This window comes from Salvelinus alpinus, chromosome 23 (genome assembly GCF_045679555.1).
Source record: "Salvelinus alpinus chromosome 23, SLU_Salpinus.1, whole genome shotgun sequence".
Taxonomy (NCBI): Eukaryota; Metazoa; Chordata; class Actinopteri; order Salmoniformes; family Salmonidae; genus Salvelinus; species Salvelinus alpinus.
The window spans coordinates 5,126,962-5,146,961 of NC_092108.1; the positions used below are offsets into that span (position 1 = coordinate 5,126,962).

Genomic DNA, 20,000 nt, shown 5'->3' on the forward strand with positions numbered 1-20,000 from the left:
GGGGTCAGGTAAGGTAGTTGGTGTCAGGTAAGGTAGTTGGGGTCAGGTAAGGTAGTTGTGGTCAGGTAAGGTAGTTGGGGTCAGGTAAGGTAGTTGGAGTCAGGTAAGGTAGTTAGGGTCAGGTAAGGTAGTTAGGGTCAGGTAAGGTAGTTGGGGTCAGGTAAGGTAGTGGGGGTCAGGTAAGGTAGTTGGGGTCAGGTAAGGTAGTTAGGATCAGGTAAGGTAGATGGGGTCAGGTAAGGTAGTTAGTGTCAGGTAAGGTAGTTGGGGTCAGGTAAGGTAGTGGGGGTCAGGTAAGGTAGTTAGGGTCAGGTAAGGTAGTTGGGGTCAGGTAAGGTAGTGGGGGTCAGGTAAGGTAGTTAGTGGCAGGTAAGGTAGTGGGGGTCAGGTAAGGTAGTGGGGGTCAGGTAAGGTAGTTGGGGTCAGGTAAGGTAGTTGGGGTCAGGTAAGGTAGTTGGGGTCAGGTAAGGTAGTGGGGGTCAGGTAAGGTAGTTAGTGTCAGGTAAGGTAGTTGGGGTCAGGTAAGGTAGTAGGGGTCAGGTAAGGTAGTTAGGATCAGGTAAGGTAGTTGGGGTCAGGTAAGGTAGTTGGGGTCAGGTAAGGTAGTTGGGGTCAGGTAAGGTAGTTGTGGTCAGGTAAGGTAGTTGGGGTCAGGTAAGGTAGCTGGGGTCAGGTAAGGTAGTTAGGGTCAGGTAAGGTAGTTGGGGTCAGGTCAGGTAGTTAGGATCAGGTCAGGTAGTTAGGATCAGGTAAGGTAGTTGGGATCAGGTAAGGTAGTTAGGATCAGGTAAGGTAGTTGTGGTCAGGTAAGGTAGCTGGGGTCAGGTAAGGTAGTTGGGGTCAGGTAAGGTAGTTAGTGTCAGGTAAGGTAGTGGGGGTCTGGTAAGGTAGTTGGTGTCAGGTAAGGTCGTTAGGGTCAGGTAAGGTAGTTAGTGTCAGGTAAGGTAGTGGGGGTCAGGTAAGGTAGTTGGGGTCAGGTAAGGTAGTTGGGGTCAGGTAAGGTAGCTGGGGTCAGGTAAGGTAGTTGGGGTCAGGTAAGGTAGTTGGGGTCAGGTAAGGTAGTTGGGGTCAGGTAAGGTAGTTAGTGTCCGGTAAGGTAGTTGGGGTCAGGTAAGGTAGTGGGGGTCAGGTAAGGTAGTTGGGGTCAGGTAAGGTAGTTAGGGTCAGGTAAGGTAGTGGGGGTCAGGTAAGGTAGTTGGGGTCAGGTAAGGTAGTGGGGGTCAGGTAAGGTAGTTGGGGTCAGGTAAGGTAGTTAGGGTCAGGTAAGGTAGTGGGGGTCAGGTAAGGTAGTTGGGGTCAGGTAAGGTAGTGGGGGTCAGGTAAGGTAGTTGGGGTCAGGTAAGGTAGTTGGGGTCAGGTAAGGTAGTTGGGGTCAGGTAAGGTAGTGGGGGTCAGGTAAGGTAGTGGGGGTCAGGTAAGGTAGTTAGGGTCAGGTAAGGTAGTTGGGGTCAGGTAAGGTAGTTGGGGGTCAGGTAAGGTAGTTAGGGTCAGGTAAGGTAGTTGGGGTCAGGTAAGGTAGTTGGGGTCAGGTAAGGTAGTGGGGGTCAGGTAAGGTAGTTAGGGTCAGGTAAGGTAGTGGGGGTCAGGTAAGGTAGTTAGGGTCAGGTAAGGTAGTTAGTGTCAGGTAAGGTAGTTGGAGTCAGGTAAGGTAGTTGGGGTCAGGTAAGGTAGTTGGGGTCAGGTAAGGTAGTTAGGGTCAGGTAAGGTAGTGGGGGTCAGGTAAGGTAGTTGGGGTCAGGTAAGGTAGTTGGGGTCAGGTAAGGTAGTGGGGGTCAGGTAAGGTAGTTGGGGTCAGGTAAGGTAGTTGGGGTCAGGTAAGGTAGTTAGGGGTCAGGTAAGGTAGTTAGGGTAGAGAGAGAGAGTGTGTGCGTACCCGTGCTGCGTTGTAGATCCGGAATATTCTACTGATTATGTCTTCCTCCAGGTCAGCTGATACAAACTCCACCTGGATTGGCCCGTGGCGATGCACTCCGTTCTCTGGCCAGTACTGAGGACAGAGCTAACACACACACACACACACACACACACACACACACACACACACACACACACACACACACACACACACACACACACACACACACACACACACACACACACACACACACACACACACACACACAACGCACAGACAGGGCAGGGAGGGAATAAAACAACTTTCAGGTGGAACAGGAAGCAAAAGGTTTGATAAATATAAACATATCAACATAATGACTGTGTAATAACTCTTAGATATCCGTGACCTCCGTGACCTCCGTGACCTCCGTGACCTTGGGGAAACGTAAGCTAAGCAACGGCACAAGGTCTTCTCTCGGACATTTCAAAAGGGAAGAAAACAATCATCCGGGCAGGGTCCTCTTTAGACAGACAACTCTCCCAACAAATCAAAAGGTTTCGTAATTGTGCCCATGTTTAGCTAGGACAACAAGCGGACTCAGCAGTGACGTAAACAGTGACGTGCTTCTCATTTGACTCGTCCCAACTGACGACGGAACTTCTACGGATGTGTTAAGTTGGAAAATGATCTAACCTGACACCAACTACCTTACCTGACCCTAACGACCTTACCTGACCCTAACTACCTTACCTGACCCCAACTACCTTACCTGACCCTAACTACCTTACCTGACCCCAACTACCTTACCTGACCCCAACTACCTTACCTGACACCAACTACCTTACCTGACACTAATGACCTTACCTGACACCAACTACCTTACCTGACCCTAACGACCTTACCTGACCCCAACTACCTTACCTGACCCCAACTACCTTACCTGACACCAACTACCTTACCTGACCCTAACTACCTTACCTGACCCCAACTACCTTACCTGACCCCAACTACCTTACCTGACCCCAACTACCTTACCTGACACCAACTACCTTACCTGACCCTAACGACCTTACCTGACACCAACTACCTTACCTGACCCAAACTGCCTTACCTGACACTAACTACCTTACCTGACCCTAACGACCTTACCTGACCCCAACTACCTTACCTGACACCAACTACCTTACCTGACACTAATGACCTTACCTGACACTAACTATCTTACCTGACCCCAACTACCTTACCTGACACCAACTACCTTACCTGACACTAATGACCTTACCTGACACCAACTACCTTACCTGACCCTAACGACCTTACCTGACACCAACTACCTTACCTGACCCAAACTACCTTACCTGACACTAACTACCTTACCTGACCCTAACGACCTTACCTGACCCCAACTACCTTACCTGACCCCAACTACCTTACCCGACCCCAACTACCTTACCTGACCCCAACTACCTTACCTGACACCAACTACCTTACCTGACCCCCACTACCTTACCTGACCCCAACTACCTTACCTGACCCTAACGACCTTACCTGACCCTAACTACCTTACCTGACCCCAACTACCTTACCTGACCCTAACTACCTTACCTGATCCCAACTACCTTACCTGACACCAACTACCTTACCTGACACTAATGACCTTACCTGACACCAACTACCTTACCTGACCCTAACGACCTTACCTGACCCCAACTACCTTACCTGACCCCAACTACCTTACCTGACACCAACTACCTTACCTGACCCTAACTACCTTACCTGACCCCAACTACCTTACCTGACCCCAACTACCTTACCTGACCCCAACTACCTTACCTGACCCCAACTACCTTACCTGACCCTAACGACCTTACCTGACACCAACTACCTTACCTGACCCAAACTACCTTACCTGACACTAACTACCTTACCTGACCCTAACGACCTTACCTGACCCCAACTACCTTACCTGACACCAACTACCTTACCTGACACTAATGACCTTACCTGACACTAACTATCTTACCTGACCCCAACTACCTTACCTGACACCAACTACCTTACCTGACACTAATGACCTTACCTGACACCAACTACCTTACCTGACCCTAACGACCTTACCTGACACCAACTACCTTACCTGACACTAATGACCTTACCTGACACCAACTACCTTACCTGACCCTAACGACCTTACCTGACACCAACTACCTTACCTGACACCAACTACCTTACCTGACACTAATGACCTTACCTGACACTAACTATCTTACCTGACCCCAACTACCTTACCTGACACCAACTACCTTACCTGACACTAATGACCTTACCTGACACCAACTACCTTACCTGACCCTAACGACCTTACCTGACACCAACTACCTTACCTGACCCAAACTACCTTACCTGACACTAACTACCTTACCCTAACGACCTTACCTGACCCCAACTACCTTACCTGATCCCAACTACCTTACCTGACCCCAACTACCTTACCTGACACCAACTACCTTACCTGACCCTAACGACCTTACCTGACCCCAACTACCTTACCTGACCCTATCTACCTTACCTGACACCAACTACCTTACCTGACCCCAACTACCTTACCTGACCCCAACTACCTTACCTGACACCAACTACCTTACCTGACCCCAACTACCTTACCTGACCCCAACTACCTTACCTGACACTAACTACCTTACCTGACCCTAACTACCTTACCTGACCCCAACTACCTTACCTGACCCCAACTACCTTACCTGACCCTAACGACCTTACCTGACACCAACTACCTTACCTGACCCAAACTACCTTACCTGACACTAACTACCTTACCTGACCCTAACGACCTTACCTGACCCCAACTAACTTACCTGATCCTAACTACCTTACCTGACCCCAACTACCTTACCTGCCACTAACTACCTTACCTGACACTAACTATCTTACCTGACCCCAACTACCTTACCTGACCCCAACTACCTTACCTGACCCCAACTACCTTACCTGACACTAACTACCTTACCTGACACTAACTACCTTACCTGACCCCAACTACCTTACCTGACCCCAACTACCTTACCTGACCCCAACTAACTTACCTGATCCTAACTACCTTACCTGACCCCAACTACCTTACCTGCCACTAACTACCTTACCTGCCACTAACTACCTTACCTGACACTAACTATCTTACCTGACCCCAACTACCTTACCTGACCCCAACTACTTTACCTGACACCAACTACCTTACCTGACCCCAACTACCTTACCTGACCCTAACGACCTTACCTGACCCCAACTACCTTACCTGACCCCAACTACCTTACCTGACCCCAACTACCTTACCTGACCCCAACTACCTTACCTGACCCCAACTACCTTACCTGACACTAACTACCTTACCTGACCCCAACTACCTTACCTGACCCCAACTACCTTACCTGACCCCAACTACCTTACCTGACTCCAACTACCTTACCTGACCCCAACTACCTTACCTGACCCCGACTACCTTACCCGACCCCAACTACCTTACCTGACCCCAACTACCTTACCTGACCCCCAACTACCTTACCTGACTCCAACTACCTTACCTGACCCCAACTACCTTACCTGACTCCAACTACCTTACCCGACCCCAACTACCTTACCTGACCCCAACTACCTTACCTGACCCCAACTACCTTACCTGACCCCAACTACCTTACCTGACACTAACTACCTTACCTGACACTAACTACCTTACCTGACACTAACTACCTTACCTGACCCCAACTACCTTACCTGACCCCAACTACCTTACCTGACCCCAACTACCTTACCTGACCCCAACTACCTTACCTGACCCCAACTACCTTACCTGACACTAACTACCTTACCTGATCCCAACTACCTTACCTGACCCCAACTACCTTACCTGACCCCAACTACCTTACCTGACCCCAACTACCTTACCTGACCCCCAACTACCTTACCTGACTCCAACTACCTTAAATGACTCCAACTACCTTACCTGACCCAAACTACCTGACACTAACTACCTTACCTGACCCTAACGACCTTACCTGACCCCAACTACCTTACCTGACCCCAACTACCTTACCCGACCCCAACTACCTTACCTGATCCCAACTACCTTACCTGACACCAACTACCTTACCTGACCCTAACGACCTTACCTGACCCCAACTACCTTACCTGACCCTAACGACCTTACCTGACCCTAACGACCTTACCTGACACCAACTACCTTACCTGACCCAAACTACCTTACCTGACACCAACTACCTTACCTGACACTAATGACCTTACCTGACACCAACTACCTTACCTGACCCTAACGACCTTACCTGACACCAACTACCTTACCTGACACCAACTACCTTACCTGACACTAATGACCTTACCTGACACTAACTATCTTACCTGACCCCAACTACCTTACCTGACACCAACTACCTTACCTGACACTAATGACCTTACCTGACACCAACTACCTTACCTGACCCTAACGACCTTACCTGACACCAACTACCTTACCTGACCCAAACTACCTTACCTGACACTAACTACCTTACCTGACCCTAACGACCTTACCTGACCCCAACTACCTTACCTGATCCCAACTACCTTACCTGACCCCAACTACCTTACCTGACACCAACTACCTTACCTGACCCTAACGACCTTACCTGACCCCAACTACCTTACCTGACCCTAACTACCTTACCTGACACCAACTACCTTACATGACCCCAACTACCTTACCTGACCCCAACTACCTTACCTGACCCCAACTACCTTACCTGACCCCAACTACCTTACCTGACCCCAACTACCTTACCTGACACTAACTACCTTACCTGACCCTAACTACCTTACCTGACCCCAACTACCTTACCTGACCCCAACTACCTTACCTGACACCAACTACCTTACCTGACCCTAACGACCTTACCTGACACCAACTACCTTACCTGACCCAAACTACCTTACCTGACACTAACTACCTTACCTGACCCTAACGACCTTACCGGACCCCAACTACCTTACCTGACCCCAACTAACTTACCTGATCCTAACTACCTTACCTGACCCCAACTACCTTACCTGCCACTAACTACCTTACCTGACACTAACTATCTTACCTGTCCCCAACTACCTTACCTGACCCTAACGACCTTACCTGACACCAACTACCTTACCTGACCCAAACTACCTTACCTGACACTAACTACCTTACCTGACCCAAACTACCTTACCTGACACTAACTACCTTACCTGACCCTAACGACCTTACCTGACCCCAATTACCTTACCTGACCCCAACTACCTTACCTGACACCAACTACCTTACCTGACCCTAACGACCTTACCTGACCCCAACTACCTTACCTGACCCTATCTACCTTACCTGACACCAACTACCTTACCTGACCCCAACTACCTTACCTGACCCCAACTACCTTACCTGACACTAACTACCTTACCTGACCCTAACTACCTTACCTGACCCCAACTACCTTACCTGACCCCAACTACCTTACCTGACACCAACTACCTTACCTGACCCTAACGACCTTACCTGACACCAACTACCTTACCTGACCCAAACTACCTTACCTGGCACTAACTACCTTACCTGACCCTAACGACCTTACCTGACCCCAACTAACTTACCTGATCCTAACTACCTTACCTGACCCCAACTACCTTACCTGCCACTAACTACCTTACCTGACACTAACTATCTTACCTGACCCCAACTACCTTACCTGACCCCAACTACCTTACCTGACCCCAACTACCTTACCTGACACTAACTACCTTACCTGACACTAACTACCTTACCTGACCCCAACTACCTTACCTGACCCCAACTACCTTACCTGACCCCAACTAACTTACCTGACCCTAACTACCTTACCTGACCCCAACTACCTTACCTGCCACTAACTACCTTACCTGCCACTAACTACCTTACCTGACACTAACTATCTTACCTGACCCCAACTACCTTACCTGACCCCAACTACTTTACCTGACACCAACTACCTTACCTGACCCCAACTACCTTACCTGACCCTAACGACCTTACCTGACCCCAACTACCTTACCTGACCCCAACTACCTTACCTGACCCCAACTACCTTACCTGACCCCAACTACCTTACCTGACCCCAACTACCTTACCTGACACTAACTACCTTACCTGACCCCAACTACCTTACCTGACCCCAACTACCTTACCTGACCCCAACTACCTTACCTGACCCCAACTACCTTACCTGACCCCAACTACCTTACCTGACCCCAACTACCTTACCTGACCCCAACTACCTTACCTGACCCCCAACTACCTTACCTGACTCCAACTACCTTACCTGACTCCAACTACCTTACCTGACCCCAACTACCTTACCTGACTCCAACTACCTTACCCGACCCCAACTACCTTACCTGACCCCAACTACCTTACCTGACCCCAACTACCTCACCTGACCCCCACTACCTTACCTGACCCCAACTACCTTACCTGACACTAACTACCTTACCTGACACTAACTACCTTACCTGACCCCAACTACCTTACCTGACTCCAACTACCTTACCTGACCCCAACTACCTTACCTGACCCCAACTACCTTACCTGACCCCAACTACCTTACCTGACCCCAACTACCTTACCTGACACTAACTACCTTACCTGACACTAACTACCTTACCTGACCCCAACTACCTTACCTGACACTAACTACCTTACCTGACACTAACTACCTTACCTGACACTAACTACCTTACCTGACCCCAACTACCTTACCTGACTCCAACTACCTTACCCGACCCCAACTACCTTACCTGACCCCAACTACCTTACCTGACCCCAACTACCTTACCTGACCCCCACTACCTTACCTGACCCCAACTACCTTACCTGACACTAACTACCTTACCTGACACTAACTACCTTACCTGACACTAACTACCTTACCTGACCCCAACTACCTTACCTGACCCCAACTACCTTACCTGACCCCAACTACCTTACCTGACCCCAACTACCTTACCTGACCCCAACTACCTTACCTGACACTAACTACCTTACCTGACCCCAACTACCTTACCTGACCCCAACTACCTTACCTGACCCCAACTACCTTACCTGACCCCAACTACCTTACCTGACCCCCAACTACCTTACCTGACTCCAACTACCTTACCTGACTCCAACTACCTTACCTGACCCAAACTACCTTACCTGACACTAACTACCTTACCTGACCCTAACGACCTTACCTGACCCCAACTACCTTACCTGACCCCAACTACCTTACCCGACCCCAACTACCTTACCTGACCCCAACTACCTTACCTGACACCAACTACCTTACCTGACCCTAACGACCTTACCTGACCCCAACTACCTTACCTGACCCTAACGACCTTACCTGACCCTAACGACCTTACCTGACACCAACTACCTTACCTGACCCAAACTACCTTACCTGACACCAACTACCTTACCTGACACTAATGACCTTACCTGACACCAACTACCTTACCTGACCCTAACGACCTTACCTGACACCAACTACCTTACCTGACACCAACTACCTTACCTGACACTAATGACCTTACCTGACACTAACTATCTTACCTGACCCCAACTACCTTACCTGACACCAACTACCTTACCTGACACTAATGACCTTACCTGACACCAACTACCTTACCTGACCCTAACGACCTTACCTGACACCAACTACCTTACCTGACCCAAACTACCTTACCTGACACTAACTACCTTACCTGACCCTAACGACCTTACCTGACCCCAACTACCTTACCTGATCCCAACTACCTTACCTGACCCCAACTACCTTACCTGACACCAACTACCTTACCTGACCCTAACGACCTTACCTGACCCCAACTACCTTACCTGACCCTAACTACCTTACCTGACACCAACTACCTTACATGACCCCAACTACCTTACCTGACCCCAACTACCTTACCTGACACCAACTACCTTACCTGACCCCAACTACCTTACCTGACCCCAACTACCTTACCTGACCCTAACTACCTTACCTGACACCAACTACCTTACATGACCCCAACTACCTTACCTGACCCCAACTACCTTACCTGACACCAACTACCTTACCTGACCCCAACTACCTTACCTGACCCCAACTACCTTACCTGACACTAACTACCTTACCTGACCCTAACTACCTTACCTGACCCTAACGACCTTACCGGATCCCAACTACCTTACCTGACCCCAACTAACTTACCTGATCCTAACTACCTTACCTGACCCCAACTACCTTACCTGCCACTAACTACCTTACCTGACACTAACTATCTTACCTGACCCCAACTACCTTACCTGTCCCCAACTACCTTACCTGACCCCAACTACCTTACCTGACCCCAACTACCTTACCTGACACTAACTACCTTACCTGACCCCAACTACCTTACCTGACCCCAACTACCTTACCTGACCCCAACTAACTTACCTGATCCTAACTACCTTACCTGACCCCAACTACCTTACCTGCCACTAACTACCTTACCTGACACTAACTATCTTACCTGACCCCAACTACCTTACCTGACCCCAACTACTTTACCTGACACCAACTACCTTACCTGACCCCAACTACCTTACCTGACCCTAACGACCTTACCTGACCCCAACTACCTTACCTGACCCCAACTACCTTACCTGACCCCAACTACCTTACCTGACCCCAACTACCTTACCTGAACCCAACTACCTTACCTGACACTAACTACCTTACCTGACCCCAACTACCTTACCTGACCCCAACTACCTTACCTGACCCCAACTGCCTTACCTGACTCCAACTACCTTACCTGACCCCAACTACCTTACCTGACCCTAACTACCTTACCTGACCCCAACTACCTTACCTGACTCCAACTACCTTACCTGACTCCAACTACCTTACCTGACCCCAACTACCTTACCCGACCCCGACTACCTTACCTGACCCCAACTACCTTACCTGACCCCAACTACCTTACCTGACCCCCAACTACCTTACCTGACCCCACTACCTTACCTGACCCCAACTACCTTACCTGACCCCAACTACCTTACCTGACCCCAACTACCTTACCTGACCCCAACTACCTTACCTGACCCCCAACTACCTTACCTGACTCCAACTACCTTACCTGACTCCAACTACCTTACCCGACCCCAACTACCTTACCTGACTCCAACTACCTTACCTGACCCCAACTACCTTACCTGACCCCCACTACCTTACCTGACCCCAACTACCTTACCTGACACTAACTACCTTACCTGACACTAACTACCTTACCTGACCCCAACTACCTTACCTGACCCCAACTACCTTACCTGACCCCAACTACCTTACCTGACTCCAACTACCTTACCTGACCCCAACTACCTTACCTGACCCCAACTACCTTACCTGACCCCAACTACCTTACCTGACCCCAACTACCTTACCTGACACTAACTACCTTACCTGACACTAACTACCTTACCTGACCCCAACTACCTTACCTGACCCCAACTACCTTACCTGACCCCAACTAACTTACCTGTTCCTAACTACCTTACCTGACCCCAACTACCTTACCTGCCACTAACTACCTTACCTGACACTAACTATCTTACCTGACCCCAACTACCTTACCTGACCCCAACTACTTTACCTGATACCAACTACCTTACCTGACCCCAACTACCTTACCTGACCCTAACGACCTTACCTGACCCCAACTACCTTACCTGACCCCAACTACCTTACCTGACCCCAACTACCTTACCTGACCCCAACTACCTTACCTGACCCCAACTACCTTACCTGACACTAACTACCTTACCTGACCCCAACTACCTTACCTGACCCCAACTACCTTACCTGACCCCAACTATCTTACCTGACTCCAACTACCTTACCTGACCCCAACTACCTTACCTGACCCTAACTACCTTACCTGACCCCAACTACCTTACCTGACTCCAACTACCTTACCTGACTCCAACTACCTTACCTGACCCCAACTACCTTACCCGACCCCGACTACCTTACCTGACCCCAACTACCTTACCTGACCCCAACTACCTTACCTGACCCCAACTACCTTACCTGACCCCCAACTACCTTACCTGACCCCACTACCTTACCTGACCCCAACTACCTTACCTGACCCCAACTACCTTACCTGACCCCAACTACCTTACCTGACCCCCAACTACCTTACCTGACTCCAACTACCTTACCTGACTCCAACTACCTTACCTGACCCCAACTACCTTACCTGACTCCAACTACCTTACCCGACCCCAACTACTTTACCTGACCCCAACTACCTTACCTGACCCCAACTACCTTACCTGACCCCCACTACCTTACCTGACCCCAACTACCTTACCTGACACTAACTACCTTACCTGACACTAACTACCTTACCTGACCCCAACTACCTTACCTGACCCCAACTACCTTACCTGACCCCAACTACCTTACCTGACTCCAACTACCTTACCTGACCCTAACTACCTTACCTGACACTAACTACCTTACCTGACCCCAACTACCTTACCTGACACTAACTACCTTACCTGACACTAACTACCTTACCTGACACACCTGTCGACTGAATTATGTTTCCTACTATTTAATAAAATAATCTCATTTTAAGTGTTAATTTCTTAACTCATCAACATGTTTTTTAAAAGAGAACTTTTTTGTCGATCCAGATGCCCAGATATGCATAAGTGTGGACACGATCAATGAGGGCACCATCCAACGTACGTATACATAAATCATCAGATACATTTTTTATGTGATTTGGAGATGAACATTTACTTATAAAACCATCTAGAATTGGAACTGATTAAGCCTAAACTCGAGCAACATTGAATTAGCTGACTTTTCCCATTAATTGGTGCTTGGTGCAGTCTTATATAAACTGCTAATATCTTTCATTCAGTGTTTTTTCTCCTTCTCTCCTGTCACCCTTTCATGTGACAGGTATCAGTCTTCTCAACAAAAAAACACAAAAAAAAATCCACCTTTTTTCTTTCTTTTTAAACCCCGAGGAAACCCAGAGTTTCTGTTTTGTAAAAAAGAATAGATGATCAAAAGATGTTCCAGAGGAGAATGGATGTGATACAGAACGTGGATGATCAACTCTTTGCTTTGACAGGTAAAAACTGTTAGAGTAGTAAACCCGAGAGGGACAGGCTCATCAGAGCAGGGAAATATCCATGTTCATTTACCCTCTCTGGAGAGACAGACAGGTAGAAACAACACAACACCTGTACGTTACCTAGACAACATACACCTGTGTACTGTATAGTCAGTATATTACCTAGACAACATGCACACACAGCAGAAAAGTTGACACAGAAAAATGCAGTGCACATAGACACACGCTCAAACATCACACAGCATAACAAGCAGGCAAACACACATGCACTCTCTCTCTCACACACACACGCACACGCACACGCACACACACACATGCACTCTCTCTCTCACACACATGCACGCAAACGCACGCACGCACACACGCACACACACACACACACACACACACACACACACACACACACACACACACACACACACACACACACACACACACACACACACACACACACACACACACACACACACACACACATAAACAAAGAGATTGCAGAAATATAGGTGGAAGAAAAGCTCCTATCTCTGCCTCCTCTGAGAGCCAATCAGAACGACAAATTCAACAGATGCAAAACAAAGATACTGATGGAGCAAAAGTAACTCCAACTCCCTTCCTCCCTTCCTCCCTCACCTCTCTTCTTCTCTGCTCCCCTCCTCTCCCCCCTCTCTTCTTCTCTGCTCCCCTCCTCTCCCCCCTCTCTTCTTCTCTGCTCCCCTCCTCTCCCCCCTCTCTTCTTCTCTGCTCCCCTCCTCTCCCCCCTCTCTTCTTCTCTGCTCCCCTCCTCTCCCCCTCTCTCTCCCCTCCTCTCCCCCCTCTCTTCTTCTCTGCCTCCCCTCCTCTCCCCCCTCTCTTCTTCTCGCCTCCCCTCCTCTCCCCCCTCTCTTCTTCTCGCCTCCCCTCCTCTCCCTTTCTCCCCCTCTCTTCTTCTCGCCTCCCCTCCTCTCCCTTTCTCCCCCTCTCTTCTTCTCGCCTCCCCTCCTCTCCCCCCTCTCTTCTTCTCGCCTCCCCTCCTCTCCCCCTCTCTTCTTCTCTGCTCCCCTCCTCTCCCCCCTCTCTTCTTCTCTGCTCCCTCCTCTCCCTTTCTCCCCCTCTCTTCTTCTCGCCTCCCCTCCTCTCCCCCCTCTATTCTTCTCTGCTCCCTCCTCTCCTTTTCTCCCCCCTCTTCTTCTCTCCTCCCCTCCTCTCCTTTTCTCCCCCCTCTTCTTCTCTCCTCCCCTCCTCTCCTTTTCTCCCCCCTCTTCTTCTCTCCTCCCCCCCTCTCCCTTTCTTTCTCCCCCCCTCTTCTTCTCTCCTCCCCACCTCGCCCTTTCTTTCTCCCCCTCTCTTCTTCTCTCCTCCCCTCCTCTCCCTTTCTTCTCTCCTCCCCTCTATTCTTCTCTCATCCCTCACACTCCCCTCTCTTCTCCTCACCTCTCCCTTTCTCCCACCACTCTTCTTCTCCCCTCCCCTCCTCTCCATTTCTCCCCCTCTCTCACTTCCTCTAACTTCCTTCCTCACATCACTTTTTCTCTTTCCTGTCCTCTCAATTCCCCCCCCCCCCCCCCCCCCCCATCGCTCCACCTGAGCTACAGTGAGAATATTGAATGAAAGGCCCTGCCAGCCAGCGCGTGTGTGTCAGCTAGCCAGTCAGTCACCCAGGGAGAGAGGGGAGAGAGCAGCGAGAGCAGCCCAGCCAGAGGCTTTGATCCCTGGGTGTGATGACAGGGCCTGGGGCCTGGAGGGCTGGAGCTCCCGGAGAGATCCTCCACAGATTCCTGTCTATCTATTTTATCTACCATCTATAATCCTGTCCTGTCTATGTGACTGATGATGAACAGAGATCCATCTATAATCCTGTCCTGTCTATGTGAATGATGTTGATGTTGAACAGAGATCCATCTATAATCCTGTCCTGTCTATGTGACTGATGTTGTACAGAGATCCATCTATAATCCTGTCCTGTCTATGTGAGTGATGTTGAACAGAGATCCATCTATAATCCTGTCCTGTCTATGTGACTGATGCTGAACAGAGATCCATCTATAATCCTGTCCTGTCTATGTGACTGATGTTGAACAGAGATCCATCTATAATCCTGTCCTGTCTATGTGACTGATGTTGAACAGAGATCCATCTATAATCCTGTCCTGTCTATGTGAGTGATGTTGAACAGAGATCCATCTATAATCCTGTCCTGTCTATGTGACTGATGTTGAACAGAGATCCATCTATAATCCTGTCCTGTCTATGTGACTGATGTTGAACAGAGATCCATCTATAATCCTGTACTGTCTATGTGACTGATGTTGAACAGAGATCCATCTATAATCCTGTCCTGTCTATGTGACTGATGCTGAACAGAGATCCATCTATAATCCTGTCCTGTCTATGTGACTGATGTTGATGTTGTACAGAGATCCATCTATAATCCTGTCCTGTCTATGTGACTGATGTTGAACAGAGATCCATCTATAATCCTGTCCTGTCTATGTGACTGATGTTGATGTTGTACAGAGATCCATCTATAATCCTGTCCTGTCTATGTGACTGATGTTGAAAACAGATCCATCTATAATCCTGTCCTGTCTATGTGACTGATGTTGAACAGAGATCCATCTATAATCCTGTCCTGTCTATGTGACTGATGTTGAACAGAGATCCATCTATAATCCTGTCCTGTCTATGTGACTGATGTTGAACAGAGATCCATCTATAATCCTGTCCTGTCTATGTGACTGATGCTGAACAGAGATCCATCTATAATCCTGTCCTGTCTATGTGACTGATGTTGATGTTGTACAGAGATCCATCTATAATCCTGTCCTGTCTATGTGACTGATGTTGAACAGAGATCCATCTATAATCCTGTCCTGTCTATGTGACTGATGTTGATGTTGTACAGAGATCCATCTATAATCCTGTCCTGTCTATGTGACTGATGTTGAACAGAGATCCATCTATAATCCTGTCCTGTCTATGTGACTGATGCTGAACAGAGATCCATCTATAATCCTGTCCTGTCTATGTGACTGATGTTGATGTTGTACAGAGATCCATCTATAATCCTGTCCTGTCTATGTGACTGATGTTGAACAGAGATCCATCTATAATCCTGTCCTGTCTATGTGACTGATGTTGATGTTGTACAGAGATCCATCTATAATCCTGTCCTGTCTATGTGACTGATGTTGATGATGTACAGAGCTTTGTAACTTTATTATTTATCATTATTGACTACATATTTATCCTCTACCTTCAGAACCAGGTACTGCAGTGACGCTTCTTGCACTGCGATGCAGTGTCGTAGACCACGGCACCAGTCGGGAGCTACTCCTTGACTTATTCCACATGTTGTTGTGTTACAGCCTGAATTCAAAATGGATTCCATTTTTCTCTCTCACCCATCTACATACAATACCCCGTGATGACAAAGTGAAAATATGTTTTTTTTTTTAAATTTGTGCAAATTCATTGAAAATGAAACACAGAAATATCTAATTTACATAATTATTCACATCCCTTAGTCAATACTTTGTAGAATCACCTTTGGTAGAGATTAAAGCTGTGAATCTTTCTGGTTAATTCTCTAAGAGATGTCCACACCTGGATTGAGCAACATTAACCCATTATTCTTTTCAAAATTCTTCAAGCTCTGTCAAATTGGTTGTTGATCATTCCTAGACAACCATTATCAGATCTTGCCATAGATTTTCAAGTAGATTTAAGTCAAAACTGTAACTCGGCCACTCAGGAACATTCACTGTCTTGGTAAGCAACTCTGGTGTATATTTGTCCTTGTGTTTTAGGTTATTGTCCTGCTGAGAGGTGAATTCATCCCCCAGTATCTGTTGGAATACAGACTGAACCAGGTTTTCCTCTAGGATTCTGCCTGTGCTGAGCTCCATTCCATTTCTTGTTTTATCCTGAAAAACTCCCCAGTCCCTCACAATTACAAGAACACTCAGAACATGATGCAGCCACCACTATGCTTGAAAATATGGCGAGTGGTACTCAGTAATGTGTTGTATTGCATTTGCCCCAAACATAACACTTTGTATTGAGAACAAAAAGTGAATTGCTTTGCCACATTTCTTGCAGTATTACCTTAGTGCCTTGTTGCAAACAGGACGCATGTTTTGGAATATTTTTTTTCTGTACAGGCTTCCTTCTATTCACTCTGTCCTTTAGGTTAGTATTGTGGAGTAACTACAATGTTGTTGATCCATCAGTTTTCTCCTTTCACAGCCATTCAACTCAGTAACTGTTTTAAAGTCACCGTTGGCCTCCTGGTGAAATCCCCGAGCAGTTTCCTTCCTCTCCGGCAACTGAGTTAGGAAGGACGCCTGTATCTTTGTAGTGACTGGGTATATTGATACACCATCCAAAGTGTAATTAATACCTTCGCCATGTTCAAAGGGATATTCAATCTCTGCTTTTTTTTTTTTTTTTCACCCATCGACCAATCGGTGCCCTTCTTTGCAAGGCATTAGAAACCTCCCCTGTTCTTATTGGTTGAATCTGTGTTTGAAATTCACTGCCTGACTGAGGGACCTTACAGATAATTGTATGTGTGGGATACATAGATGAGGTAGTCATTCACAAATCATGTTAAACACTATTATCATTATTATTATTGCACACAGAGTCCACGCAACTTATTATGGGACTTGTTATGAACATTTTACTCTTGAACTTAAAAAAACTTCAACATTTCGAAAAACGTAATTCCACTTTGACATTATGGGGTATCGTGACATTATGGGGTATTATGTGTAGGCCAGTGATACAAAATGTCAATTTATTTCATTAAAAATTCAGGCTGTAACACAACAACAACAAAGTTTAGGGATATGAATAATTTGTGAAGGCACTGTATCCAATCCTATTATATCTATCCTAACATAGTCTATCTTATCCCATACAATACAATCCTATCATATCTATCCTATCCAATCCTATCTATCCTCTCTTATCCAATCATATCTATCCTAACATAGCCTATCTTATCCTATCTTATCCTATCATATCTATCCTATCCCATATATCCTATTCCATCTATCCTATTCTATCCAAGCTATCATATCCCATCCATCTTATCCTATCATATCTTATCCTATCATATCTATCCTATCTTATCCTATCATATCTTATCCTATCATATCTTATCCTATCATATCTTATCCTATCATATCTATCCTATCTTATCCTATCATATCTTATCCTATCATATCTATCCTATCTTATCCGATCATATCTTATCCTATCTTATCCTATCATATCTTATCCTATAATATCTACCCTATCTTATCCTATCATATCTTATCCTATCATATCTTATCATATCATATCTTATCCTATCATATCTTATCCTATCCTATCTTATCCTATCATATCTTATGCTATCATATCTATCCTGTCTTATCCTATCATATCTTATCCTATCATATCTTATCCTATCATATCTATCCTATCTTATCCTATCATATATATCCTATCTTATCCTATCATATCTTATCCTATCATATCTATCCTATCTTATCCGATCATATCTTATCCTATCCTATCTTATCCCATCCTATCCTATCCTATCTTATCCTATCCTATCATATCTTATCCTATCCTATCTTATCCTATCATATCTTATCCTATCCTATCTTATCCTATCATATCTTATCCTATCATATCTATTCTGTCTTATCCTATCATATCATATCTTATCCTATCATATCTATCCTATATTATCCTATCATATCTATCCTATCTTATCCTATCATATCTTATCCTATCTTATCCTATCATATCTTATCTTATCCTATCATATCTAACCTATCATATCTTATCATATCTTATCCTATCATATCTTATCCTATCATATCTATCCTATCATATCTATCCTATCTTATCTTATCCTATCTTATCCTATCATATCTATCCTATCTTATCGTATCTTATTCTATCATATCTTATCCTATCATATCTTATCTATCCTATCTTATCCTATCTTATCTATCCTATCTTATCCTATCTTATCCTATCATATCTATCCTATCTTATCCTATCATATCACATCTATCCTATCTTATCCTATCATATCTATCCTATCCGATCTATACTATTCAATCTATCCTATCATTTCCTATCTATCCTATCCCATCTATCCTATCCTATCTAATCTATCATATCCTATCCCATCCAATCCAATCTATCATATCCCATCTATCCCATCCTATCCCATCTATCCTATCCAATCTATCCTATCCCATCCTATCTATCATATCCCATCTATCCTATCCCATCTATCCTATCCTATCCCATCTATCCTATCCTATCCCATCTATCCTATCCCATCTATCCCATCCAATCCTATCCTATCCTATCTATCCTATCCAATCTATCCTCTTCCATCTATTCTATCCCATGTGTGTCCCAAGATCCAATATCCCATGATGTCCTATTCTATTCCATCTATCCTATCCCCTCTATCCAATTCATCATATCCCATCCCATCCAATCTATGCTGTCATATTAATCCTATCTATCCTATCCAATCCTATCCTATCCCATCTATCCTATCCTATCCTATCCTATCTATCCTATCCTATCCTATCCTATTCTATCTATCCTATCCCCTCTATCCAATCCATCCTATCCTATCCTATCTATCCTATTCTATCTATCCTATCCCCTCTATTCAATCCATCCTATCCTATCCTATACCATCTATCCTATCCAATCTATCCATCCTATCCTATTCTAACCATTCTATCCTATTATCAATCATATCCTATCTATCCTATCTTGCATCTATTCCACTGTACAATTCTATACCATTTTCATTCTCTGTTACTGTCATGTCTGTATCTATATCTGGTGCCTGATATCCCTCAGTATTATTGCCATGTCTGTATCTATATCCGGTGCCTGATATCCCTCAGTATTATTGTCATGT

The 20,000-nt window shown here is 46.3% G+C and overlaps 1 protein-coding gene across 1 annotated transcript in view; it reads right to left on the reverse strand.

Moving 5' to 3' along the window:
• LOC139551373 (receptor-type tyrosine-protein phosphatase mu-like) overlaps window positions 1–20,000 on the reverse strand; it is a 565,336-nt gene that overhangs the window by 7,576 nt on the left and 537,760 nt on the right. The window contains exon 31 of the mRNA XM_071362858.1: window positions 1,874–1,999. Within this exon, the coding sequence (XP_071218959.1) occupies window positions 1,874–1,999 (126 nt within the window). The remainder of the gene's footprint in view (window positions 1–1,873; window positions 2,000–20,000) is intronic.